The 27,648-nt window shown below is 36.8% G+C and overlaps 2 protein-coding genes across 5 annotated transcripts in view; one reads left to right on the plus strand and one right to left on the minus strand.

The window, feature by feature from the left end:
• Positions 1-24,816, minus strand: part of LOC113239236 — a 28,375-nt gene extending 3,559 nt beyond the window's left edge. The window contains exons 1-8 of one of the 3 annotated variants that reach the window (XM_026476153.1): positions 24,785-24,814; positions 22,734-22,816; positions 16,984-17,201; positions 16,049-16,254; positions 13,779-13,887; positions 12,896-13,113; positions 9,915-10,110; positions 6,650-6,742 (exon numbers count right to left, since the gene is read on the minus strand). In XM_026476153.1, the coding sequence (XP_026331938.1) occupies positions 6,650-6,742; positions 9,915-10,110; positions 12,896-13,113; positions 13,779-13,887; positions 16,049-16,254; positions 16,984-17,201; positions 22,734-22,811 (1,118 nt within the window). In that variant the 5' untranslated portion in view covers positions 22,812-22,816; positions 24,785-24,814. Of the gene's footprint in view, positions 1-6,649; positions 6,743-9,914; positions 10,111-12,895; positions 13,114-13,778; positions 13,888-16,048; positions 16,255-16,983; positions 17,202-18,159; positions 18,280-22,733; positions 22,817-24,784 lie in introns of all 3 variants that reach the window. The other 2 variants (XM_026476154.1, XM_026476155.1) reach the window with 2 other exon arrangements.
• Positions 24,817-25,755: 939 nt separating this feature from the next.
• LOC113239238 (deformed epidermal autoregulatory factor 1) overlaps positions 25,756-27,648 on the plus strand; it is a 21,232-nt gene continuing 19,339 nt past the window's right edge. The window contains exons 1-2 of one of the 2 annotated variants that reach the window (XM_026476157.1): positions 25,756-26,473; positions 26,558-26,779. In XM_026476157.1, the coding sequence (XP_026331942.1) occupies positions 25,759-26,473; positions 26,558-26,779 (937 nt within the window). In that variant the 5' untranslated portion in view covers positions 25,756-25,758. The remainder of the gene's footprint in view (positions 26,474-26,557; positions 26,780-27,648) is intronic. The other variant, XM_026476156.1, reaches the window with a different exon arrangement.

Raw genomic sequence — 27,648 nt, forward strand, 5'->3', positions numbered from 1 at the left:
CTCCTTAGTTATGTTCTTTTATGATATTATCTATTAATTCAAATCGGTCCAAATATTATTTCGCCAACTAGTTATGTTTAAAAGATACACACACCGGAACAAAAAGTACAGGAACATTTTTTTAGTAACGTTTATTCAATTATTTACAAAAAATAAATGCGCATTTGACCTCGATCACAATCCGCAGACAGGGAATTATTCTAATTCCTTTTTATTTAAAAATAGTGGGTTGAAATAAATAAGAATTAGACAAAAAGTAGCAATTTAATTACCGTCTTGTAACATAGATTTACTCAGCCTGTGTAGCCTTCCTCAAACTTTATTGAAACAAAAAAATGCTTTTTTCTAAAGGTTTTGTGATAAAACAGATACAGCAGAAAATTTAAAATATGTAACAGATTAACATTGATCAAAATTTAATAAAAAAAGAAACAATTCTTTCAACTAAGTTTCAGAAATATAAAGGAACGCAAAATCAACCTTAACATTCTCGACAAAAAAATTACAGTAGAAATTTTTTTTTTTCAAATTATACCTAAAAAAAAGAAAAATAACTCACCAGACTTTTGAAACTATATTTATTTATACTTGGTACTTGGTGTAACGGGTTGGTATCCGCAACTCGACGTCAAGGCGCCTATTTTGTTATATGGGAATTACTTTACTAATGTTCGACTAAATATAACGGTGTGTGTAATATCTATTTTCCTGGTAGTTCACCGTATGATTTCCACTGATTGCAGGGCTTTTTACTACATTGTGATATTTTATTGTTCTCCCGACATTATCACAACAATTTTTTGTCCGATATAACGTTTGTTCGAATTTTCATTGCACTGAAAACCGGATTATAACGAAACTGTTGCTCTTTCAGGATAAGTTGAATATTTTAGTAGCAGTAGAGCTCCTTGTGAAAGAGCTCGTCCAGGGAAGTACTGCCACCTTACCTATTTCTGCCGCCAAGCAGTAATGGTCACATTACTGTGTTCCGGTTGTGAAGGGTAAGGGTGCTGGTGAAATTACAGGCACATGAGACTTGTCAACTTATGTCTCAGGGTGACGGGCGCAGTGGCAGTGCCCCCAAGATCTTTGTAATTTAAAGCTCTTGGTGGCACTGCAACTGTTATGGGCAGGCGTGTAGCTTACCATCAGGCACACGACTTGTTCGTCCCGTTACTTAATGTCATAAAAAAAAAAAAAAAAAAAAAAAATAATATTATCGCAAAGACACGATTAGGTTCGGTTAGGTTAGGTTAAGTTAGGTTTAAAAGAAAAAACATTTTCCTCTCAAAATTACTTTCGAGGTTATGGAAATTCGAACAAACGTTGTTTCTGGAAAATGTAATTTCGGACTACTCATAGGTAACCCTAGCACGACATGGTGCGACTTGAGCGAGAGCGACATAGAAGCGCAAAGTATTTCTATTTTCTATGCGGGAATAGCAGTGTCTCACACTTTATGTCGTGGCGCCCTGTCGTGCTAGCCCTACTGACACAAAGGAACCTTTGGCTGTGTCAATCTGTTTGCAGCCTAAATGTAGCTGCAAACAGATTGACTGCATGTTTGCAGCCGCTACCGTGACTGCATGAAGTTGATAACATCACGCATTAACTGCATGCAGTAGGTTTCAACTGCATGCAGTTAATACGTAATGCTTTTACATCATCAAAATTGGTTCACAAAAGCCGGAGTAATCTTGTAACATACGCACAAAAAAAACACAATCGGATTAAGAACCTCCTCCTTTTTTGAAGTTGGTTGATAAAATAACACGACCCCGGAGCGTGTAACCGCGGCCTGATCTAGTGGTATTTTACTCAAGACCATACAATTACCGTTATTATAATATGTGAAATTTTGAAAGCGAGACTATTTACGTCTGTTAAAAAAGTCTCTATTATTTCGTTAATCTACATATTGTCTATACAAAGCGGAATATGCAATAATACATAACTAGTACTATAAAACAAGTTACCATTATATTAATATAGGTACACTATATAATAAAAGTAATAATTATTTGCCAGGTAACCATACCAATTACCTGGTCCCTAACTAGGGAAATTTTGTACGAGAACATACATACCAGGGGGTCTATTATTGTTCTCCATCCGAAATAATTAGCGTCAAATAAGTAATTGTTTCGGACGAATGTCGGACGAAAAACGAGAGTAAGAAGTCGGACGAAGAACGCCGATTTCGTCAAAATATCAAGTGCAAATATACTTATTATTACAGTAAATGGAATAATAAGAAAAAAAAACTAATTCATAAACACCATGCATTTAAAAATAATTTAGTCATATAAACATATTATACATGTATATATAGATATATTACAAAATAAATTAAAATATATACATGTTGTTGATTATAAAAGTTTGTGCGAATTGAATGTGGAAACACAAGCTAATAAAAAGACAATGATCATGATATGATAGCTAACATCGAACTAAACTCTAATATCCATTCAGTTCTACGTTGTAAATACAGACTTAATTTGTCATTGTTTTTACTACAAAACTTATCTACAATCGAAACGGGGTCACCAAAAACACATCGCACACTATAGGAAAAAAGAAAACCTGTTTCTATATTGAAAAAAAAAAATACAAAATAACTAAATAGTGTCTATTAAAAATAACCACACATAAACCTATACTTGTCTGTTACACATATTACAAGTGGGTATGTACTACAGCCAACAAACGGTTATCGTTAACTGTTAACATGTAACGGTTTTATACACTCGTCATCGCAATAATGTCCTGATAATGCCTTATTCTGTACTTGGCTCTTTATGAATCCATACTACCTCAGCTCGAAAGAACTGAATCGGTTATTGTGCGAATCGAGCGATAGGAACACATGTTTATTTCAGAATTTACTTTCTTACAAATGAAAATTAAACCATTTGAAAAATGTATATCGTACACTATACGTTTTCTATTTACTTCACTTGGTTTAAAAAAACAATCACTGGTATATGTAAAATTTCGAGAAAAACTTTGTGTTTTTTTTTCTATCGTGAAAATTATTAGGAGTCGTGTTTTCACACCGTATACTAATCAGTGTATACCTATGCTCAATTTAAATATATATTTTTTCCAAATTGATTCGACACTTTTTCAGTGTTAAGCAGAATCAACCAAAGCCATTTGAGGTTGAATCTACTCTCACGTCGTTTCAAAGAATTATGAACTAATATATATGGAGAATAATTCGCACCCATGAACGAACCGATCACCGATGGGGCACTGAAAAAAAACTTGTGAACTGGTGCGCTAAACCAAAACAGGTCACTTCGAGGATTTGGTCTGAAAGTTATAAAACGAATCTTTGACTTCGCCTAAGCAAAAATGGCGAGCTATGCAAGTTTTTCGTATTTACAAAACGATGTTTGCTTAAGGTTAAAAAATTACGAAATAAACTGAAAATGTAATTGAATTTCTTGCTTAAACTTAGGCAAAGTTTGTTTTGTAAATACAAAAAACTCAGTCAATTCGCCAATTTTTGCTTAGTCGAAGTCAAAGATCGTTTTATAAATCTCAGCCTTAGACAGCATCGAGCACTAGCACCAGCCGATTTTTTCCAAGTGAATTCAACTTCAATTTTCGCCCATCATTTTGTTGTCTAAATTTAAAATATTCATTAAAATACAGTACAACTATTTTCTATATCCCGGATTTCTGAATGCACCCGAATACAAATTGCAAGTCTAGTAACTATTAAACTTATCTATTATCACTTGAAATCAGAACCACATGCATTATTGTTGTTTTTTTTGCATTTCCATGTGAAATGTACAGAGGTGTAAAACTATTTCTCTTTTTAACCGACTTCAAAAAAGGAGGAGGTTCTCAATTCGACTGTATGTTTTTTTTGTATGTATGTTACGCGATAACTCCAGTATTTGTGAACCGATTGTCATGATTCTTTTTTTGTTGGAAAGGGGGTACATCCATAGTGGTCCCATTTCATTTTGAAGAAAATCATACACCTCGAAGGGTGGCTGTTCACGCATAAAGATTCATTTTTATAAATAGCGCCTAACTTTAATTTAGGAGCAATTACTTTAATGGTTGATTTTGCTATTTCTCCAATTCAAGGCGCTTTTCTCTCAATATACTTTGAGTAGTATCGTAGTAAGAACCTATTTTTATTATCTCCAGTGTCAAGTCCTGTATAGTGGCGAACTAGGGGATATTTCAATAAAACTTAGCAAATAGACGTAAGTCCACGTACTTTTGAGGTCGGTTTTTTTAGTACTCTGTACTGAGATTATTATATCAAGTACTCTTTAACAATGTACCATGCAAATGAACAAAAACTTAACTAAATTAAGATTAGTAGCTATTCGTATACTTCAAAGTGGAATAAATGCGTACTGTCTGCACCAATTGCCAAGAGATATTAAGAATATAGTTGCACTGTACCATCGAATATATAACCAGAAATCATCGAGTATTTAACCAGAAATAGAGACGAAATGTCATTTAATTTGTTTGAAAACTATTCTGCCATATCATTACTGTGACAACTGCGCTCCGATTGGCCAGACCGAATTCGGAACAATTGACCGTCAATTGTTCCGAATTCGGTCTGGCCAATCGGGTATCGTCAACTGTTTCACTTCAAATCGACAGGCAAATGGACCTTATCACTTTTGAATATCAACTCCGTTATAGAAAAGTTCCAGTTAAACCGGTCAATTTGAAGTGAAACAATTGACGACACCCGTCAATTGTTTCGAATTAGGGCTGGCCAATCGGAGCGCAGTTGTCACCGTAATGATTTGGCAGAATAGTTTTCAAGCAAATTAAATGACATTTCGTCTATATTTCTGGTTATATACTCGATGCTTGTATATTAGCATGTTAAGCGATTTATCGTATATTGGCTATAGTCCCCAATACGTTGTTACAACAAAAAGCGTTCTACCTAATGGGACGTTCACGGAATACCATGCATTCGTCGCTAAAGGAGATAAACTTGTACACAATCACGAATACATAAAAGGCAATCACAAATCCTTCCATATAAACAATGTTGCTGGGTCTTATCCTATATTGAACTGAATAATAGGAATCAGGCGTTGAAGACATTGTATCCATCTTAAGGGATATGTGCGCTAGGCGTATTTGCAAATATAGATTGTGCCTTTACGACGAGTTTATAGTGACAGTCTAGCTAGCAACCATGTAACATGTTAGATCATTTTGTATGGCAAATTTTACAGTACCCCTAGTGGCAACAAAACTTGAACAACAACAACAAACAACAGTTTGTATAGAAATTTTTGTCATTGTCAATAGCGACAACCGTCGCATCGTGATACATACTGGGTAACCACGGCCAGGCAACAGACACTGGTTTTCGTGGTTCTTCACTAAATGATTATCACTAATTACAGATTTCTTACCACGATATGATTTCTTTTTATTTTCTCGATATTTCGGAACGGTTACATGCTTCATAGTCACGGGTTAACTGGTCAGCGGCAGACGACAGCTTTAAGAACAAACATATCTGTCTACCCTCATTCGCTGTCGACGACTACCCTCACCTCGATAACATATGGCGTTACCATTGTCACTCACTTTTTTCCAACAAACCACACTCACTGTGTCCACACGCGAAACTGAAGGCAAACTATTTTTGTTTTTATTATTGTAAGCTGTAAGAACCGCATTCTATGCACTACATAGTTTAAATCCACCTTTAGGGTTAAACGTTTGGTACTTTGTGATCTCGAAGGCTTTTCGTACCAAATTGGTGTGAGAAGCCATCGAGATCGTAATGTACCAAAGTGTGGTTTGTTTGTCGGAAAAAAGTGAGTGACAATGGTAACGCTACAAGTAATCAAGATGAGCGTAGTCGACGACAGCGAAAGAGGGTAGTCAGATATGTCTGTTCTTAAAGCTGACATCTGCCGTTGACCAGTCAACCTGTGACCATGGAACGTGTAACCGTTTCGAAATATACTAAAAATAAAAAGAAATCATATAGTAAGAAACCTGTAATTATTGATCATCATTGAACAGACTCTGGTTTGAGTCTAGTGAGATCGAACGAAGGAACTTATCTTTGTATTTGTTCGATCTTTGCATCAATAATATTAACAACAAAAAAATATAACAATATCATTGTAGAATTTTTTTTAATGACTTGGTACTTTATGCACATCGATCGAGATGTGGTTAACGGCAGACGATAATGTATCATCAGCCCTTGTAATGTCACATTTAGTAGAAGGCAATTGAGTCTAATCAATTTCTCACGTCACACAGAACGTTATATTAAAAAAAAATTACTCATCAATTTATTAGCAGTAGAAATTATGAAAAAGTTCGTTCAAGGAAGTAGTCATTTTACCTATTTCTGCCGCGAAGCAGTAATGTAAACATTACTGCGTTTCGGTTTTGTAGCGTAAGGGTGCTGGTTTATGTCTCAGGGTGAAGGGTGCAACGATAGTGTCACTGCTGTACACAAGCGTGTTAGCATAAGGCGCACAACTTGATCGTCCGGTTAACTGATATGATAAAAAAACAAATGTTCCACTGCCAATCATTTTGCTTTTTCTTGCAGCAATGAAAATTTGCCGGTACTACGAATAAGACCCAGCTGTGGTCATGCAGACAGACATACTTTAAATGCTCGGTCCACGTCTTGAGGCGGCGCGTGGCAGCGACGCCGGCGGGCGCGGGCGGCGGCTCCCGCACCACGGAGCTCGCACACGCACTATTGCACGCAACCAATGAGTGGGGGTGGGGCGATGATCGTGATAAGGGGTAGCCGCGCGATCGTCACTTGTTTCCCTATCTTCATTTATTTATTATTGCACTTCCTATTTTATTCCATATAATTCAAGTAATAAAAATATTTGGTTTTTATACCGATATTTTGCCTCGGTTCTATAGGAATAAAATTAAAGGAATTTCAAAAATGTATATCGTGTATTATACGGTTTCTGTTTAGTTCAGCGGATATAAAAAAAATCATTGGCATATGTAAAATACCTATTGTAGTAAAAATTCGAGGTAAGTTTGTGTTTTTTTCCGTCGTGAAAATTTTTAGGAATGGTGTTTTCACACCGTAACCGTGTATATCTTCCACTTTACTACTATATTTTTTCCAAAGTGATTAAGTCCAACACTTTCACTGTTATGCGGAATCAACCAAAGCCATTTGAGGGTGTATAGACTCATAAGTGGTTTAGTTCTGTAATTTTCCTTTGTTTTATAAAAAAAAAAGAACCTGTAGCAAGTCATTTTCATGCTTGAAAACAGGTCTCAACATTCCATGTAATATTGCTTATGTTTGATACGATATTACATAATACAGTGTGGTTTTTTAACCACAACAGTGTGGAGTAATCTGAAACCATAGGAGATACAAAGGAACTGTCTTAGGAACCACTAGGATCTTTTTGGTAGAGTGAGTTGTTCATAAGAATGAAATGACATTAAATTGTTTTTTTGTGAAATTACTCCACTAGTTTGTTATAATTATTAATACAAAGATCGAACACTCAAGAAAAAATCCTTAAATCCGGCTGGACTCGAACGTCTCCTAGCAAACCGTGGCAGACGCTAAGCCAATTAAGCCACGGAACGAACCAGCGGACCTCACGGATTTTTCTATGTGATTGTTTGTCGGATCTTTGTATTTGGTTTTTCAACGACTTTATAGACATGTATGATAGATCTATGAAAGTATTTCGTCTTACAATATTACTAATTTTGACCAAAAAGTCGACTATTTCAAAATTGTTTTCGCAAAAGAAACCTAATGGTTTTTAAGATTGCTTCCCTGTATCTCCCATGGTTTCGGATTTCTCCATACTGTCCCAGTTAACACAATCACACTGTATATGTATAGGCTTGAAAAAATTTGCATCCCCTGCATAGAAATTTTAATTCTTGCATACTGATTATTACATGCCATTTTATAAGAGAAAGTCCCCGGTGCAATTGGTACGTTTTAGTAACTTATTGCAGAGGCCGGGAAGTAAAGGATTGAAGAACGAGTAGAGTATTATACGAGTCAGGCAATCCACATTCCCGCCGAAGTATATATATACTTTATAGCACTTTTCTCAAACAATGCGAGGAAATAAAGACTAAAGATTGAAGGAGAAGTATAATAGAAAAAAATAATAATAAGATATTTAATTAATATTCGAAGACAATTTTTGCCTCTTGTTTTAAATTAGGCGAAGTATTATAGCTCTTCACCAAAAAAATAGAAAAACTTCTATTTTTAAACGTTTTACATTTTATTTTTATAAGTTTTCACCCACGTATTTGGGAAGGCAAAGGTTCTATCATACAGCCACTTCATGATTACTGTGCACTATAATTAAATGCAATTATTTTGCATTTAATGTAATATCATATCGACTATGAACTGGCAGCCGGTAATATCTCAATTTTAACAACTTTACAGGATAAAGAAATAATCATTAATATAGCATCTGGTTTATTAAATAAAAATACGTAGTGTACATACATGTGTAATAAAACATATTTAAAAACTACATATGTTTATTTAATAAACCAGATGCTATACAAATGACGCAAACAATGTTTTTCTTCATCCTGTAAAGTTGTCAAAATTGAGATAGTACCGATTGCCAGTTCACAGTCGATATGCAATATTTTTAAAATTTTCGCAATTACGGGCACTGACGCTAGTGAGCAGTTGGCCGTGTCATATTTTTTCCTTTAGTCTATGTTTACATAGGTCTTTGTTAGTAGATATATTTATTTAAAAGTTTAGAGTAGCGGACAGTATTGGATATTCATAGTTTATTTGCCGGCCTACCCATAAATGTCACACTTATTGCTTACAAAATTTCCGAGCATGTTTGAGAAAAAATCATTTACTTCAAGATTACGATTTTGACCAATTAGGTCGTGATTTGACAGATCGCGAAGCTCACCCGGTGAAAATAATTTATGACAATGTAGAGTGAAGTGTTGCATAGTATCGGGAGTGTATGAGGCAAGTAATGGGACAGCAGGTGGTACACACACTCATGCCATTTGTGAAAGTTGTGAAAACTTGCATTTTTTATTCAGGAATTTCAGTAATAATCGATTCAAATTAATGTGAAGTGGCGTTAACGCCGTTATAATATAAGTTAGCATACTTAGTTTTCGCAAAATAAATAACAATGCCGAGTTATTAAGTTTCTCGATTGCTACACTTCGGATATGAAACTGGTTATATATCTGTCAGCATCCTGTAACGTTTAGTTTGTTCAAATAGACGCTATTTAGAGACGAAAAAGAAATGGTATCATTTTTTCCACATTGGTACTAATTCCTTAAAAAAAATACTTAGTTCCACAAACTTTCGGAAAGTTAGTATATCGATATCATGCAACACTGGTCATGAGATAAGCCAAGAAGCAATCCAGTTCGGATCAAAGTTTGAGTAGTAAAGAAAAGTGTATGTAATTTCAAAGTGTTAGAACTGAAACTGTGTTGTTTTATTTCTCTAACACATTCTTTTGCTATATTGACATTTTTGAGAGGAGTGTACAAAAAATCATAAAGCATAAAGTTTTGAGGCAATTACATAAAATCCAAGCGGTAGTCGATTTTCTCCATTTTGATCTGCTCAATGAATCGCGTTGTTACACATAGGCAAGGCGAATTGTACAAGAGCAAAACACCAAAACGAAACGTGTTTGTTGTATTAAACGTGTACCGCCCTCTCAAAATTCTACCATAACTATGTAGACGTGAAAAGTTATTTATAATAAACGTATATAAAGGACTTAGATAGTAACGACAATCCGTAGGCTCTGCCTACGTCTCAGGGAGGCAGTGTCTCGACATGTAATCACGTATAACATTCACATCTACATAGTTGGATGCAGCAGACAACACCGACATGCGCTTACCCTCTCTCCGCATCCGGTGGACAAGTTCTCCTGGCCGCCTTGGCCTCGGCCTTGGGCGCCTTTGGAACCTCTTCTTCCTGCAGCATTGCACCCAAGATCTGTTCAGCTCGCTCTTCGTTATACGCAACGCTTTCTAAAGCCATAGATATGACGCGTTCAGCAACCGTTTTGTATTTAGCTTGAAGCTTCTGTTTCACTGTAATACACGGGAAAAAAACAATTTACTAGAATCTAAACTGCAGTGCACATAACAAGGAAATTGGTTGTCTTTATTATCACTTCATTGATTAAATATAAACTTGATAAGCGTAATCGTCGACAGGAAGTTGCTTATTGCCGTGTTGATGTAATATGGTATCCGCAGGTAATTATTACTTTTAACCGACTTCAAAAAAAGAGGAGGTTCTGATTTCGACTGTGTATTTTTTTTGTATGTATGTTACGCGATTAGAAGAAAATATTCCACCTTTAGGAATTTTTGTGGTGTTAAAACTGCTTCCGTTCCAACGAACCACAGTCTATGTTGGTCTGTCCAAAAATCAGGTATTCTCGAAGATATTGTGACTGCCATCAGGTCGTCGATCGCTTGTGATCGTGGTGGTGGACTCGGCGGTGGCGTTGCCATTGTGCAATATTAATTTTTACGCGGATAGCGTCAAACTGAGGTACTCCTCTAAGCTGCCCCTGAGCTGTATGCTGCAGCAGTGCAATATACAGGAGTCTTCTCTCCGTTCCATTTTAAGCGTTTTGGGTCACCAAACTTTTGTGGGAGGTCCTATTAACTACCCGGATTTAACGTATTCACTATGAGGATTCCAAAGTCAAAACTCCGGTATCATTTAGTTGTCACACTTTTATTGCTCCCTGCCAAATAGTATACGGTACGAAACAATTAGACGATTTAATCGGAACTACTTATGGCGAGGAATATTGCTAGAATCAACGTAACGTCAGCATATGTGTCCCTACACACATCTAAAGGTGGTAAACTAGGAGATGATTCACTGATTTTAATAAAACTTGGCAAATAGATGTTATTCCACGAACTATAGAGGTCGCTTTTATTAGCACTCTGTACTGAGTTTATCTCAAACGTATATGGATCGTGCGACTTGTTCCCGGCCAAGGCCTGCCAAGATTTAGAGACAGTTACAATTTTTTATGGAAAAAGCGAACTTGTAAAATGTACCTTTAGCCCAAAAATGTAACTTTTCTAGTAACGAAATGTAATTTTCGACTGAAGGGCCTTGGCAACACCACGGCAACACTGATTGTTTAACTTGTTATTTGAGGTTAATTGCGGATAACGCAATGAATTCAAATCGGCTGCAGATATAAAGTTATTTTTGTTGTTGACTAAAATCAGTAACCAATAAACCAAAACAAAATGGCTGCTTTCGGCACCAGTCGCATTTAAATTGATTGATATTAACTGCCAGTCGATTTGAAATATTAAAATCGACACTATTCCTATTACAAAAAGTACAAAATCGTAGTTTCAAAATATGACATAACTATTATGATAATAGATAACAATAAAATAGCGTAACGTCGTCCAATCAGCGCCATTTCTCCCTGACAGCCTATTCGCTATTGCATACCCGCTCGATCGCGCGACGCAGTCGCAACAGCAGAATAGCAGCATAACGAAAGCAGTTTAGACAGTTATTCGATCATTTTAATACATTGCGTAAGAATAATTACATTATCTGCTATTGTAATAATGTCCACTTTTATAACAAAAAATAATTCATATTTTTTTACTTTTTCTATTAAACATTTTCCTCTCTTTAGTCATTTATGATTTCCTCACAGTGTTTGAGAAAAGCACAATATATTTCTCGGCGGGATCGGGGATTGATCAACTCGTATTGCAATCCACCAATCCCTTACTTCCCAGCCTCTGCAATAATGTATTAAATAGCCAAATGGTTACGTGCATTTAACTAGTAATATCCTATTGTTTCTTCAACAACTACACTCACTGTATTCGCGTGTGAAACAATGGTAACGCAGCTAGAAATCAATGTGAGTGTAGTTGTCAGTATTAACTAAAGGGTATAAGACAAATGTTGCCATAATCTATACAGAGTGTAATCGTTATGTGTGCCCGGGCGAAATCAAAAACCTTTAAATTGATACCTAAAGTACGCTAGGTACCTAATGAGGAAAACGACATCAGTAACTTTTTTTAAATAAAACTAGAAATATCCAAAATTTTATTGTTAAATATCATTAATGTAATGTCATTAGTAGAGGGACTTTCATAGACCTTGGCTTTACCTTTAAGTCTATGGAATAAGGGCGCAAAAGAGCGAAAAAATGCAATAAATTTAAAAACAACACTCGTGTTGGCATTTTTTTTAAATTGCGCATTTGACCTCCATCTTAGCTGGTGGAATAGAAAAAACATCTCTGGTTATATTGACCAATAGAAACCTCGTCGAGTTTTATTGAAAAGAAACTTTAGCACTTTGTCAAGTCATAAAGTTAACTATTTCGATTCAGTTGCCTGGCTGTAAATGTATTTAGATCTTAATAATATGCCAATAAGGTTTAAATTTAAATCTTAACGCAAACGCGATAGTTAAGTTTACACATTTGAAAACTTACAAGACCTCATTTATTTTTTATTTTATTATTTTTTTTTATAATATTATATGACGGGACGAACAAGTCGTGCGCCTGATGGTAAGTTACACGCCTATCCATAACAGTTGCAGTGCCACTCAAAGCTTTAAATCACAATGATCTCGGGGGCATTGCCCGCAGTAATGCCCACATTTCTACTTGACAGAAATAGGTACTTTTCTTGACGAATCCTTTCACAAGTATCTCTACTGCTACTAAACGTTACGAGTATGAGGATCCACTTATTTGAAATAAACATTCACTGCGCCGAAGCGTGACTATCGCCCAATTCCTTACTTCTTGGAGCCTACATCCAACAGTAGATACGTTAAAGTTGGATTCAGACTTACGTTCATTCTTTTCCGCCGTTGTCTTCATGATGGTGACGACTTTCTTCGGCGGCTGCGGCGTCTCCTTCTCCTTCTTCTTAGGAAGAGCGACAGGCTCCTTCTTACTGAAACCCTTGCTGAGGAGTTCCTCACTCGCCTTCAGCACGTTGTTGTCTCTATTTGTCAGTACATCGAGAATGAGAGTTTCTTCTGCTTTCGGAAAGATGCTTTTCAGGTACCTGTGTTTGTAAAGATGCCAAGTTAATGGAATGCGCGTTATCACAAATTTTTCATATACTAACCTAACCAAACCTACCCACATAAATTTGACCTGTGCGATTAATTTATTTTGACTAAAGCCAAGGAACAAGAATCACTTTTCCACTTTGACGTTTTAATAATGTAATCTTTAGTAGATGTAAATTGTTTTGAGATTTGTTGAAGCGGGCGAGAATTGTTCTTCCTCTTCTGTGATTTTCGTACAAATGAGAAGCATCAATTTTAAAATGGTTCTGTTAATTCAAAAAGTTTTGCGGACGTAGACAAACAAATAAAAAACAAACATTTATTTATTACAACATGCTGCAAGTCAGGAGTGGCTAAATTTGTGAAATCTATTAATATTAACATTTCGTATCGTACTTGCTTACCTTATTTGATTACGAAAATTGAGTTTGTATCTTAGATTATATCCTCTAAGGTTTGAATTCCAAAATTGAATTTGTATTTAAAATTTTAGAATAAAATTTGAAATCGAAGCTCGAGTTTGAATTTGAAGTTTTAAAATAAATTTTTAATTTGAAGCTTAAGTTACAATTTGGTGATTGAGTTTGGAATTGAAAATTGAATTTGCCCAAGAATACAAGTCGATTACTTCATAGATGACGGGGTGTCTAAATCTCACTTGAGTTTCATCTTTGGTGACTGATGGCGACGCTGCTGCCCTTCAGAGGACTTGTTCGTGCCGTAGTAACTGGACGCCCCCGACGCCGGCCGCACGAGTAATGGCGAACCTATAAATAAACAACAAAAAATAAGTCTCATCAAAAACGACATATTTTTTACAAAAACAATTTTAAACGCATTCATTTTATCGTATATTGATGTTGTACTCGTTAGAACTGTTTTATTGATATGTCATATGATATTAAAAAGATTGTATGAGATTTATCTTTAAGATTGACGTTTTATCAGTCAAGTGAAATCGGTCTTTTTGCTAACAACCTCATACCTTGCTGTTGCCTTAACGTGGGCGTTCTTGATCAATAAAAAAAATTGACTTACGGCATACATCGAAACTGACACTCAAGGAAATAATTAATATATTACTTGAAAGCTTTGAGAAAACTGACACTGGCGATGATCGTCGTAATTAACCGACTTCAAAACTAGGGGATGAATGACTTTTGAGTTCGGTTTTTTTAGTACTGTGTAGTGAGATTATTTGTATAATATTCTTATAAAAGTGACACTAGAACAGGACTAGTGGCCGCCATAAAGGAAATAAAACTATATTACTTCTTCGTGGCAGACTGTATGTAGTTTGGATAAAACTGCGTGACCTATATTCACAATGTTTTTCAATTGTATCTACTTCTAATTGTAACAATTGAGTGAATTGCGAATTAGAAAAGAGTCAAGGAAAAAGGAAATCTTTTAAATACAATAAAGAACAGAAAGTGGAAAATTTTCGGACATTTGTTACGCAATGACGAATTTGTGAGAATAAAATTGAAGGAAAAAGAAAAAGAGGAAGACCAAGAGACAAACAGAGAACAAAAATAAGGACATCAAAGAGAGCAGCTCAAAGAAGTCCAGGAGCTGGCTATGAACAGTGAGGAGTAGAGCAGTCTACACCGACAAGAGCGTGGCAATTAAAAGGGATGATGATTAATGCATTTGCTACAAATGTATAAGGGCGCGTGTACACACTATGGTCCTCATAAGAAGGCCAAGGTCACTCAGCGGGCAATGGAGAGAGCAATGCTCGGTATTTCCCTACGTGATAGAATCAGAAATGAGGAAATTCGCAGGATAACTAAGGTAACCGACATAGCTCGAAGAATTGCTCAGCTGAAGTGGCAGTGGGCGGGGCACATAGCTAGAGAACCGATGGCGACCGCGCACCGGACGATGCTCTGTGGATGCGGACAGCGCAGGACCGATCGTCATGGAGATCGTTGGGGGAGGCCTATGCCCAGCAGTGGGCGTCGTATGGCTGAATGACGATGATGATGCGTGTACATATTAAGAAATTCGACGTGTCTGCGACAGAAAAATGATAATGGTCTTGTACACGAACTTAATCGGATGTAGCCACGAAAACGTGTCGTGTTGCAGACGAGAAAATGATGAGTATTTACACGATACGAATGCTTTCGGACAGACGTGTGCAGTGCAAAATGTGTCAGAGTCTTCCAGGTAGCTTTCGTTTTACTACCGACTACACTTTACCCCGCCCCATACAATCGGCATACAGCGGCAGAGCGCGTCGTGTCGGGGGTAGATTTTTTTTCTTGTACGGCGCCGAGATAGTGTACACAGTTCGTGTGTAGAAACGACACGAATTCTTGCATAGACCCGGCGACTTTCTTAGCGTGGACACGCGTCCTAAAGGTGGGTATCCATTATGTTCGCGCACCAACTGTGCTCCGCGCAACTGCAACTGCTCCATTAGTGGATACGTTCGCAGGCAACGTTACACGCTCCGCGGAAAGCGCAGCGCGTTCGTGGACGCGAGAAAAGCAACATTCGTGTTCGCTCGACGTTCGAATGAAAACTGTGGAGCAATTACAGATGCGCGGAGTCAATGCGCGAACCGATAGAGCACTTGGTTTTTTTATTGGTAGTGCGGTTACGGATGCGCGGAGCAGAGTTGGTGCGCGAACCTAATGGGTACTCACCTTAAGAATTACATAGCAATCGCACTGCCATTACAATAGTGTTGTAACTCAACTATTGAGATACCCTCTTCCCAACAAAAAATCATCAAAATCGCTTCACAAACGCCATGCAAAAGTTATCCCGTAACATGTGCGTATGTATATGCAAAAAAAAACTAACTAAGGTGTAATTGAGAACCTCCTTCTTTTTTCAAGTCGGTTAATATCGAACCGCCTACGGTGCTAGTGTTTCGCAAAGAGCTAATATAGATTACAAGGTTCCTTCACTCACCATGAGGGGTTCCCGTTAGCGGAGTGAAATGACTAGAGCCCTGCGACGCCGATGCCCCTTTAGCCAACTGCAAAGCTGAATACACGCCCATGGCGCTTTTCTGCAACCTCACAGCCGACGGCGACATGGTCAGCGGCCCTGGGGTTGTGATTGGATGTTTTTCCACTTGCAATGCACTTATAACCACTGCTTCGCGATTGTAGTACCTGTATAGTTGTAAACAAGTTATAAAAGATCATCAAAAGTTTCTAAGGATCAGTCATGTTATTTTCAGGACGCTTACACGTTTGAACTTACTAGCTTAGGCGATTATCACACTGGTCCGCGACACGCAACGCTTCGTTTTTTAAGTTGTATCGAAGTATCTCAGTTAGTATAGAAAACACATCGGTTATATACTCGATGAGAAAACACAACGATGTACAACATACTGAAGCGTCTCCGAGCGGGAGTGCGGGGCACATGATCCATCGTTCCGCGCACTCCGCTGCGTGGTGCGGGACAGTGTGGTAATTGCCTTACTACCAAACAGAGATCTAGAAATCAGATAGTACCTACAACAAAAACTTGAAAGTTTATTTTTGGTAAACTTATTATGTTTTCTACTTCGAAAATATGTATAAAATTGTATTTCATCGTCAATAGCTTCATGGTCAATACTCTCTATAGTATGATATTCGATTAGTAAGGTGAACAAACTATCTTCTTTTCCTTGTAACATCTTTTTTTTTATTATATAATATCATGTGGCGGGACGAACAATGGTTCTGGTGGTAAGCGACACGACTATCATTGCAGTGCCACTAAGAGTTTTAAACCGCAAAGATCTGAGAGATCATCATAGAATCAAGAATCATCATACGCCTTTGATTCCTAGACATTTTTGAGCAGTGTATGTAAAAATTATACTAAATTGTAAATGAAACGTTACTTACTTCTTCAACAGAATTTTGATATGCGTCTCGCTAACAGTAGGGAACATGGCACTGATTTTGGCAACTAGAGCATCTGTGTCGGAGGTGAGCGTTAAGGAGTCCTGGAATTTCTCGTTGAGATGTGAGACTCGGCCGGGAATAGGGCTGCCTCGGGGGGTGAGACATAGCGCCCGACCCAGGATTGGACTATCTGTCGGCGTGCTGTACGCCCGCCCATCCTGAGCATACATTCACGGAGTAAGTAATGGTCCACGGTAAATAGACAATATTGTTTGACTTTCTTTATCTGAATATAGTTATTAGTTATTAGAGTTATATATATGAAACACGACACAGACGATGTTTTTTTAAATGCATATAGCTGTTAAATCCTGTAGTAATATGGCGTATGCACGTTATTCTTTTGCGCGCATAATACGATTCGGACGCCGTTGAGCGACGCCGACTAAACCAATCAGAAATAATTAAGAAGCCATAAGTGAGCGTTGTATGGTAGACGGCAGACAACGGATTTTTTGCGCTGGGAGCTGTCAGGCTTAAATACTAAACGTGGTGGTTTCTCAGTGCTCAGTAAAAGTAAGTTAAATCAATTCTAATCTTTTTTTTAAACAGACATCCATAGTTTATGGAATTACATCTATTTGCCAAGTTTTATTGCAATCGGTTGACAGAAAGTGGGTCAAATAAAATAAACCGGATAAGAGGTGGAATATATTCTTCAAATTTTAATGGGACCATTACCGAACTACCCCTCCTATAAGAAAAGAATCAGGTATCGAATTCGGTTTACAAATGTCAAAGTAATTCCGTGACATATGTACACACACGAAAAAGAAACAACAGCCGAATTGAGAACCTCTTCCTTTTTTTGAATTCCGTTGACATGACGGCTCCAACGACAAAAAACTCCGTTGTCTGCATTCGGGATTGATATATACTTCAACGCAATGCAAGAAGCATGGAAATTAATAGGCAACATTGTTGCGTATCTTGTCACGATACCAATGCAATTAATGCGGCTTTGATTGTCCAATGTAATTACGAATAAACTGCAGATGGACAAAGCATAGACACATTAGATTTAAATAAATTCCAACGTAAAGAGAAACCCAACAAACGTTGCCCAATAATGACCCACCGTAACCAATCGTGCAGGCAACTTAAAGCGATACTCACAAGGTGCGGTTTAAGCCCCTTCGGATGGAACATCTTAGGGCTGCTCTGGGAGCCAAAAGCATGTTGCAGCCGTACGGGGGATGGGTACGGGTGCACATGGTACGAGGACCCGTGGCTGGTCTGCTCCAGGAACAGACATGGGACAAACGTTACTGTGAACAAGTGCTCATAGCGTGCTTCAAACGGTACAAATTGAAGGTTTCTCAGGTACTGTAGCTCTAGTTCTATTTGTACGAGTGGCATTCCATTTCAAGGCATCGCGATGCATCCCAATGTAGATTGGGAGGGAACTAAAGATCACAATTGGATGACATTTTACTTATATTCCCCGTTACGAGTAATTTTCAGGTTAGTTTTCTGTACCTAATTTCGGTGGCAATTTTTATTATTTAAATATTCTACAATATCGATACCTCCAATAAACACTACGCCAACTTAATTTTTGGACCTGTTCTGTTTTTATTTTGTTTTTGTTTCTTTTATTCACAAAATTCGTTTTTAGGTTTCATTTTCTAATTTTGTGTTTTGTTCCTTTTTTTTCACAAAACTCAGGGAGAATAATATTAGTAAATAAATATGGCCGTTTACAAAATAACAGAAAAATGACCAAAAAATAAAGTCGACGCAGTGTCCATTGGATTATCATGAAGTATTACTTAATTTTCTGTTATTTAAATATTCTAGAATATTATCATGAACTTTTACTTAATATTCTGTTGCCTCCTTCAAATCATCATTTAAGAAATGTTTATTATTTACTCAGGTGTCGTGCAACGCCTACGAGCCATTGTACTACCGACATGATTATCTCAACAAATACATGAGAACACATTGTACACACAATACACGCCTAATCAGTTATTATTTTATTACATCCCACCTACTCTACACGCACACCCGCATTTTTACTTTTTGAAGTAAAGAAAACTAACCTTAAAATCAATTAGCAATTAGAAGAGTGCGTGGGCCAATTGATGTGATTACTTCTTCGAAAATCAAGTAGAAATAGCATTAGCCTATTAAGTTGTACTAGAGCACTCTACTAATACACTAAGGTACAGTAAACAGGGCATTACTATGGTCATTAGTTAATCTTCCGGTGCACCTCTATAGTAATCGTGCAATATCATTATTTTTATGTTACAATTAGTGGTCGGAGAATTGGATACTTATTTACCTATAATTCGGTTGGTCGCTAAAACGGAATGAATTGACGCGGATTGACGAAATTAGTGACTATAAAATTGAAGGAAAATAAACGCTTGTAAAATGTAATTTGTAATTTTATGTAACATTTAAATTAACTTTTATCATAATTATCTCCTAAGAGGTAATGAGCCTTAAGTGCCAAATAATAATTTTAACACTGAGTGTTTTAAAGGCAATGCTCTGATTCGTTAATTTTTTTTAATATATAATAGATACACGCTTGGCCACAATCTCACCTGTTGTTAAGCGACTATGGGACGCGTTTGCCTAAAAAATGCCTATGTGAATAGGCTAGAGTGATCTAGCCTTGAATAGCCCCAAATCGTACTTTTCGGGAAATACAGATTACATTCTATCCTTTGAGTATCCCATTCATTTGCCGTACGCATCAGAAAGGAGGAAGCAAAGCGCTTAGTGCGAATAGGTGGAACATCAACGACATAAGAATGGAGTGCTTCTGGACCTTCTAGTCGACCGAAGGAGGAACGGTGAGGTTGGAACTAAATTGAAAAGTTCCTGCTGCTCCAAAATCTAGTTTCTGGTCAAATAAATATCCCCAGTCAGCGATGGTAACGGTATGGTAAAGTTACCTCTATGAGTGAAGAAATAAATTGCTCACAAAAGTCGTTAAAAACAAAAAACAAAAATCTGCAAGAAACACATAGAAAAATTCGTAAGGTTCGCAGGTTCGTTCGTATTTGGCATAGTGCCTGTCACGGTTTGCTATAATCCGGACGGAGCAACGGATTTTTTGTATGTGTTCGATCTTTGTTGTTAAATTATAACAAAGTGGTGGAGCAATTTCTCAAAAAAATGAGATGTGCGAACGGCATCCCAGGAATTGCGGGACGAACCTGGATGAGATTAGCACGGGACCGTGGGGAGTGGAACATACCAGCAGTGGGTAAACTGACGCTGTATATGATGTTAAATAAAAACCAAATAGACTTAATGGCTAGTGATTATTAGTATTAGAACTAAAATACTAAAGCAATGTTTGTAAAAACATCTATATTCCAAAATACGGACTTAAAGTCCTTCTCGAACTTCTTCTTCTCTTCGAACATAAAAAAAATATAGTTTTAATATTTTTTTACTGAAACCATGGCATACCATCGACTTCTAGCTTTTCAGTACCGAGATCCACTTATTACTTATTACTAGTTATCATCAGACCTTCAAGTTTTATAGTCAAACTCTTATGTACTTCACCATCATCAGTGTATCGCAGTCCACTGATGAACATAGGCCGGTCCCAACGCGCGTCACTTCGCCCAGTCCATCCATCTGCTGCCAGCAGCCTTTCGTACTAATATTAATGTCACGAATATATAAATAGTAATAATGTCACGAAATTCCGGCTTCCTGGGTTGAAAATAATAGAAAATTTTAGGAAGCCGCTTCCATATTTCGACATCAATTCTCTAGAAAATGCACCCGAATGTCCGACCACTAGTTATAATTACATGCGCGCTTGGAAACACGCTTTTGAAGCGCGATTTAGCCTGGCTTTAGATCTTATACCGACACGACTTTCAAGTGCTGTTACCCCCGATTTTTCATACTGGTGCAAGTGCAACACGCGTGAAATAAATGGAGCTTGTGTGCCTGAATAGCCTCAACCACGCGTTTACTTCACATTTTGTCGCTAGAGCCGCGTAAAACATTTCACAACTACACAAGGCGTCACACGGCTATGCCACACGGAGGGAAAGTACCTTAAATATCGTAGATAGAAAATTTTACTGAAAGAAGACTGTATGATTTTCAGTACGAACTTGATTTTTAAATAATCGCCCGTCTGAACCGGTAATCAAACCCGCCAAATGTGAAAAAAGCCTGTATTTTTACGATACTGATCTAAAACCTCAATCATAAGGATTGTTTTCTTCTAAATAGCATAGCATCTTAAACAAAAGGAAGACTATGAAAATTTACATTAATTGAAATAATTAGTTTTTATTTTTTTATAATCATCCAGCCGCATTGTGATTGTGAACACAAAAACATACTTACAACAATTTACGTACTATCTCATTATTATTTTATCATGCACTTTTATTAGGGAAATGATATCTATTTCTAAATTTTGTACTCATTACAGTACCGGCACACTATGACGGCCATTCTGACAGATTATCTACATTAGTGAGGTCAACTCTCAATCCAATATCGAAAAAATATAATCAAATGCGAGTCGCAAATTTGTAGGTCAATGGTCACAAATATAAATTTTTAGACTTCTAAGGGACTTAAGGGACTAGTATTGAACCCCTAGCTGATTAAAAAGTTGACAATAAAAATGTTTACTCATCATAATCGCCAATTCGAAACTGCTTTGTTTTGCATTGACCTTTGATGCGAGTTTGCCGAAGGTAGAAGTTGTGCCAGTGTTCTTATAAGTGACCATCGTGTTAGATTTCCTTTTTTTAAATTTCGATTTTCGAAAAAAATTTGTTGAGTTGTGTCGAAAAATTATACATCGATAAATTTTACAGCACGTAACTATTGACAACAATGTACAACAAGTAGCTCCTTCGACGTAGTTACCAATTAATAAGAAACTCGACGAGCGGATAATCCTCAAAACGGCCATCATGGCGTGCCAGTACTTTAGTAACACTTTGAAATGGTAATGTCAGTTATCATGAGCGCGGCAAAGTCAGAGAAAAGGCATATTCGTGAATAAAATTTCAAATTAAATGTTAAACATGGTCTTCTCTTTATTTAAGTTGCTACGTTATTTAGAAGAAAACGATCCTTACGACTGAGGCTTACGGTCAAGTAAAATTATAGATGTTTTTTTCACATTTTGCGGGTTCTATTCCAGGTTGACTTCCAGACAGGCGATTCTTTAAAAATCTTTGAATGCATTTCGAATTGTTGTTAATACCAAAATGAATACTTCTCTCATTAAAATTTCCTACTACGGTATTAAGGTACTTCCGCTCCGTGTGACATAGCCACAATCAATAACATATTTAATGGCCACAATCAATAACATTTTGTATGGAAACAATTGACGCGGTCTATAGAAACAACTGTCGTTGTAAACTCATGTTAGAAGCACTGATACTGTTTGCAATTTTTATTTTTTTGGTGACGTTTACCTCCAGCCAATTATGGGGCAACGACGTAACGGAAAGGCAGCCATATTGGACAATATAACAATTCCATTATCATGGAGACAGTCTGCCGTATTTATGATCAGAGAAGAATGGTGTTAGAATTTTTTAAGGGTATCATGTACCATGGCAAAAATTATTATAAAAATTAAAATAAGTAAAAAGAGAGGCACACAAAAGCTTCACACAATACTTTCAAACATATATGTATGTACACGGGGTGTATGAATGTATGGGTACTTTGTCCATTACTATGCTGTTGGTATGATAAACGCTCCAATGCAGTCTGTTCTTCATCTCTGATTTCTGAAACTTCATCAAATCTGAAATTTTAAAGTAGCAATTTAGGTACTCCTATAGTGGGAAAAGAATAAGTTATATGTGGATAACTCTTTTCTCTCTCATTTTTAATTTCCTGCTATACTTTGACCTCAGCCAAAAGGTCAAGTAGCAAAGATGATTACCAATATTTATAAATATTTTCAACAATTTGTTTGGGTAGGCACATGTTGCACCATATAGCCACTTCATATGTTTAGTTTAGTTTTCATGTCAAGAAGAAATGCTATATAATTGTATAGGACAGAGTATGCGTCTATGACCTATTGATTACCAGTTTATAAGAACTTTCTTTTGAAGAAATCTTATTTTTAAATTGTCTGATTTCTGCAGACAGGGTTTGAGTCTGTGACAATTTCTTTATTATTAAAAAAATCAGATGAGGAAATTAATAATAATAAATAGTAAATATTAAAAAACATCACATTATGTTGCTATCAGGGCAACGTTTGTCATGCTAATTAAAACACTTGTAGTAAGTAAGTAACTAAGGCACATTATGATATGGAAATTGGAAACCACGATGGTACCACAAACACCTAGACCCGAAACAATATAGAAAAGTTACTTTTGTACATTGACCCGGCCAGGACTCGCATCCGGGCCATCAGAGATGGCGACACCATGTAAACTAATGTGCAATCCACTGAACCACTGAAGTCGCCAAAATTTTATATTTCCAATGGTAGAAATATTTGAATTTTTTTTTGTGGCTTCATTAAAGTGTCCTGTTCAATTTTATACAAAGATGTAAGTGCTCACTAGAACTGACATAACAGTAAAATTTTTGTGTCCAATTTCAACTTTGTACAGACGGCAGCCCTTCAAGCTTCACATGACAGATCTTATTCTTTTTTTTACAAAATCAAGTGACAGGACTAACAAGTTGTGCGCCTGATGGTAAGCTAAATGCCTGTCCATAACAGTTCCAGTGCCACTCAAAGCTTTAAATTGCAAATATCTGAGGGGCACTGCCACGGGCACAGTGGCCCATCACCTTGAGACATAAGTTGACAAGTCCCATGTGCTTGTAACTTCACCAGCACCCTTACTCTTTTAAGCCGGAATACAGTAATGATCACATTATGACAGAAATAGGCAAGGTGGCAGGACTTCCCTGGACAACTCTTTATAAGCTCTATTGCTACTAATTTCTAGCAACAACAAACAAATCAACTAGATGGCGCTTATTGCATAGATTTTTATGGAGTGCCGGCAATTCTTTTTACCTTGTTTAGAATTAGTGCCATCTACCCATATTAGGAAGTTGGATGGTTGATGGAAGATGTACGAAAATTCGAATAAAAGTGTATAGCTTGATGTGCTGTTTACTGTACATTTTGATGACTCTTAATTTTAAACATATTTTCAGGTTTAGTCAGCTATAATTTAAAAAAATACAAGGCATAAATATTGTCACTGACTCCAACGCTGCCTGTGGGGATGCAAAAAAGTAATAATAAAAAAAATTGTCTTCCGAAAAATTGCATACAGCTCGACACCAAAGTGTTCCTTTTCCTAATTCCTAAAAGTTGCAATATATATTTGGTAAATTAGAAATAGCTCATTACTTGCTCAGAACTTCTTCATTACAATATAAAATGTGTCATATTCATACTGTTTGGCTTGAGTGTTTACTTTAGTCCAATTGGGAGCCTAGATTAGGAAAGTAGATGTGGATAGATATGGAAACATAAGGTGGTGATGTCAGCCTAAAGGTGAGAAGATATTTCTATAACTTTTCGATATTAAAACAATAACTTAGAATGAAATTTCTATTGTTACATCAAAATAAAACGGCCATTTAATAAAAGAAGAAATAAAATATATATATTGAGTTAAATATCCATTGATTACACGCGTAGAAGATACCCGATACGCATTGACAAAATTATGTTAACAAATCTATGCTACTTTCATAAAGTCAATATATTTGTTAGTTAATATCTTACCTGAGGATGTATACACTCCAAAGCAATGTGATGGGCTGTATTCTGCAGTGACTTGTGTTTTGATCGTAGTTCTTCCATTTTAATGTATAAACTAATTAATAAACACTGACAAAATAAAGAACTCCACGATATAATGAATTTCGGGGTAAATATAGAGTGTACACATTTTAATGAATAAATAAACAAAATTATTTTACATTACGTTTGTTAGTAAACCACTCAAAAAAAGATTCATTTCATTTTAGTTTGATATTTCCCTCCTTCGGTTCTGTTTGGCAGATTTGTGTCGTAATACGGGAAGGAAGCCAGAAGATTATTAGTCAACAAAAGAAAAAAGTAACCTGTGACAGACAAAATATAAACATATGTCACGACTACAAAAATTTGCCATATAATATTGCGTAAGAATGGCGTTCAAAAATCAATAATTGTGGATGCGTTCGCAAACTTAAATTTTGCATACAATTTGATTAAACATTATGTTTATTGATTTTAAAAGCGCAACTGTTTTATTCATTACGATTCAAATTAAACTAATATCCTTGGTAATTAAAAAAAAAACATCAATGGTTTTTTTCAAAGATCAGTAAAACTGCTGATGAAAATTTATAAGACTGCTAGCTTTTCACAATTAATTTTGATTCAAAGATCTTTAGATCGACATTTATGTTTGTTAGATTTGTAAGTGAATTATTGTGATTGTTACAAAAACAATAATGGTATGTACTACACGTTATTTATGTATACATATTAGTTTCATTGGAGTGCTCTTTTTGAAATTCGAATTTGCCGCTATAACCTCGGCGTTGATCATGAAAATTGTTTTCAATTCGTGTTAATAATGGCGGATGGTGTCTGAACGTAGTCTGTTTAAAATTTTTGTATTCACGTTATAGTTGAAAATTATTGATGTGATTGATTGCAAAATTAGGCCACACCGCAAAAGGGGTTTCGGGGCGGATGGAAAAAAAACAATGGCAGAGAACAGAAGTTCGGACAACGTCGTCATGCCGGACATTACCGAAGTTTCGGAAGCCGATCCGTTGGCGGCCGCAACCGAGCACGACACGGAGCGGAGCGATGGCGGCGTCGTTTTGGCGAGTGGGATCAAGGCCGCGCGGCTTTCCAGCGACTCCGAAGGTGTTGTCACCGTGCCAGTCTCTTTGCCTGTAGGCACACTCATCGCAGGGACCACATTCAACGTGATCGGCCAGTTGCCTAACTTCAAACCTATGATATGTGTGGACAACGGGTTCATATCTGGTGGACCGGTGACTGACGAACTGAAAGCGACTCATATTGTGATTCAAAACCCGCAGTCGCCGCAGGCTGCGCGTGCGCATATCCTCGAGGACGGGTCAACGTCGACGACATCAACGCGATCCTCCAGCACGAGATCATGGGCCGAAACAGTCAACATGCCCATTCTACCCATTCGGTGTAAAAACACTTCAGCTGAATTGCACAAACAGAAATTTGGTTCAGGCGGAAGAGGAAGATGTATAAAGTATGGCATGGAATGGTACACTCCTAGTGAGTTCGAGGCTCTCTGCGGTAGAGCGTCTAGTAAAGACTGGAAAAGGTCCATTCGGTTTGGTGGTAGAAGTATACAAGCGTTGATAGACGAAGGTATTCTAACACCTCATGCAACCAGTTGCACGTGTGGTGCTTGCTGTGATGACCAGAACGGTATGTGCACAGGTAATTGTACTAAACCCCCAACCCGTACTACTAAAACAGTGAGAACACGTATTAACAATGCTTTAATTGCAGCAATGGGTCCGGTAAGATTATTCACTCCTTACAAGAGGAAGAAACGGCCAAAGGTGAAACGGGAGCACAGCACGTTGGGAGAGAATGATGTCGACAACATTAACCAGAATAGCAATCACAGCCAATCCAAAGAGTCATGGCAACAGTTGGCAGAAGGTTTAGACACTAGTGCTGACTACCATTTGCTGGAAAACCCAGAACCCCCACCAGATCCCCATGCAGGTAATAAATTACAGTAATTATTTAATGTGGGCATTGCACAAACATATAGATAGATAAGGTGAATGTGAGTGGCAAATCTCTAAAGGTGCACCAGGGCAAATTTACCATGTTGAAATTGATTATGTCCTGAAAAAAGGCCAGATTAACAGTACGCTTAATGGACGAGCATGTATGAGAGTATTGTATTGTACATGTGTTAATGAAGTGAGTAATTTGTGTCGGGATCATAGATCAAAGCCAAATAATCATTTACTCCGTAACATTTTTATGCTTGAAAATGTTAATTTTTAAGCTACTTCTCTTTACTGTGCTGACTTCCCTGAGAAGAACGAGCAAGAAACTAGGGATTGCTCTTTTCAAACAAACCCAAATGCTATAGAATACACTACCAAATTTATGTGGAATCTAGAGCCATCTTGCCTTTCCATACATTTTTATCTAGAACAGGCTTCAATTTTGTATTATGACTTCTATGTAAGTTTTAAACTTAGGAAATGATAATGCTCCGGAATCTTATGTGTACAGTACCAAACATATACAGTAGTCATGACATATTTGTGTGTATTTCGTCTGTATTGTATCATAATGACATGGTATTCATACATATAAATTGATTTTGAGAAGGTCCATGGAACCAGCACCAAAATTCAAAAGGCTTATTTTGGACCTTACATATATATTACATTGGCCTGTGAAATGCAATAGGATGCATTCATATTCTTAATATGGTGAACATGAACATCATAACGAACATAATATACTCAGAATTTACACGCTAGAAGCGAACAATGTTTAATATATTGGTATATAATAAAAAGTAATATATTAGGGGTTAAAGTATGAAATTGCCGTTTTATTGCAATAGGTTC

The sequence above is a fragment of the Hyposmocoma kahamanoa genome, unplaced genomic scaffold (assembly GCF_003589595.1).
Source record: "Hyposmocoma kahamanoa isolate Upper Pololo Valley unplaced genomic scaffold, ASM358959v1 99702, whole genome shotgun sequence".
Taxonomy (NCBI): Eukaryota; Metazoa; Arthropoda; class Insecta; order Lepidoptera; family Cosmopterigidae; genus Hyposmocoma; species Hyposmocoma kahamanoa.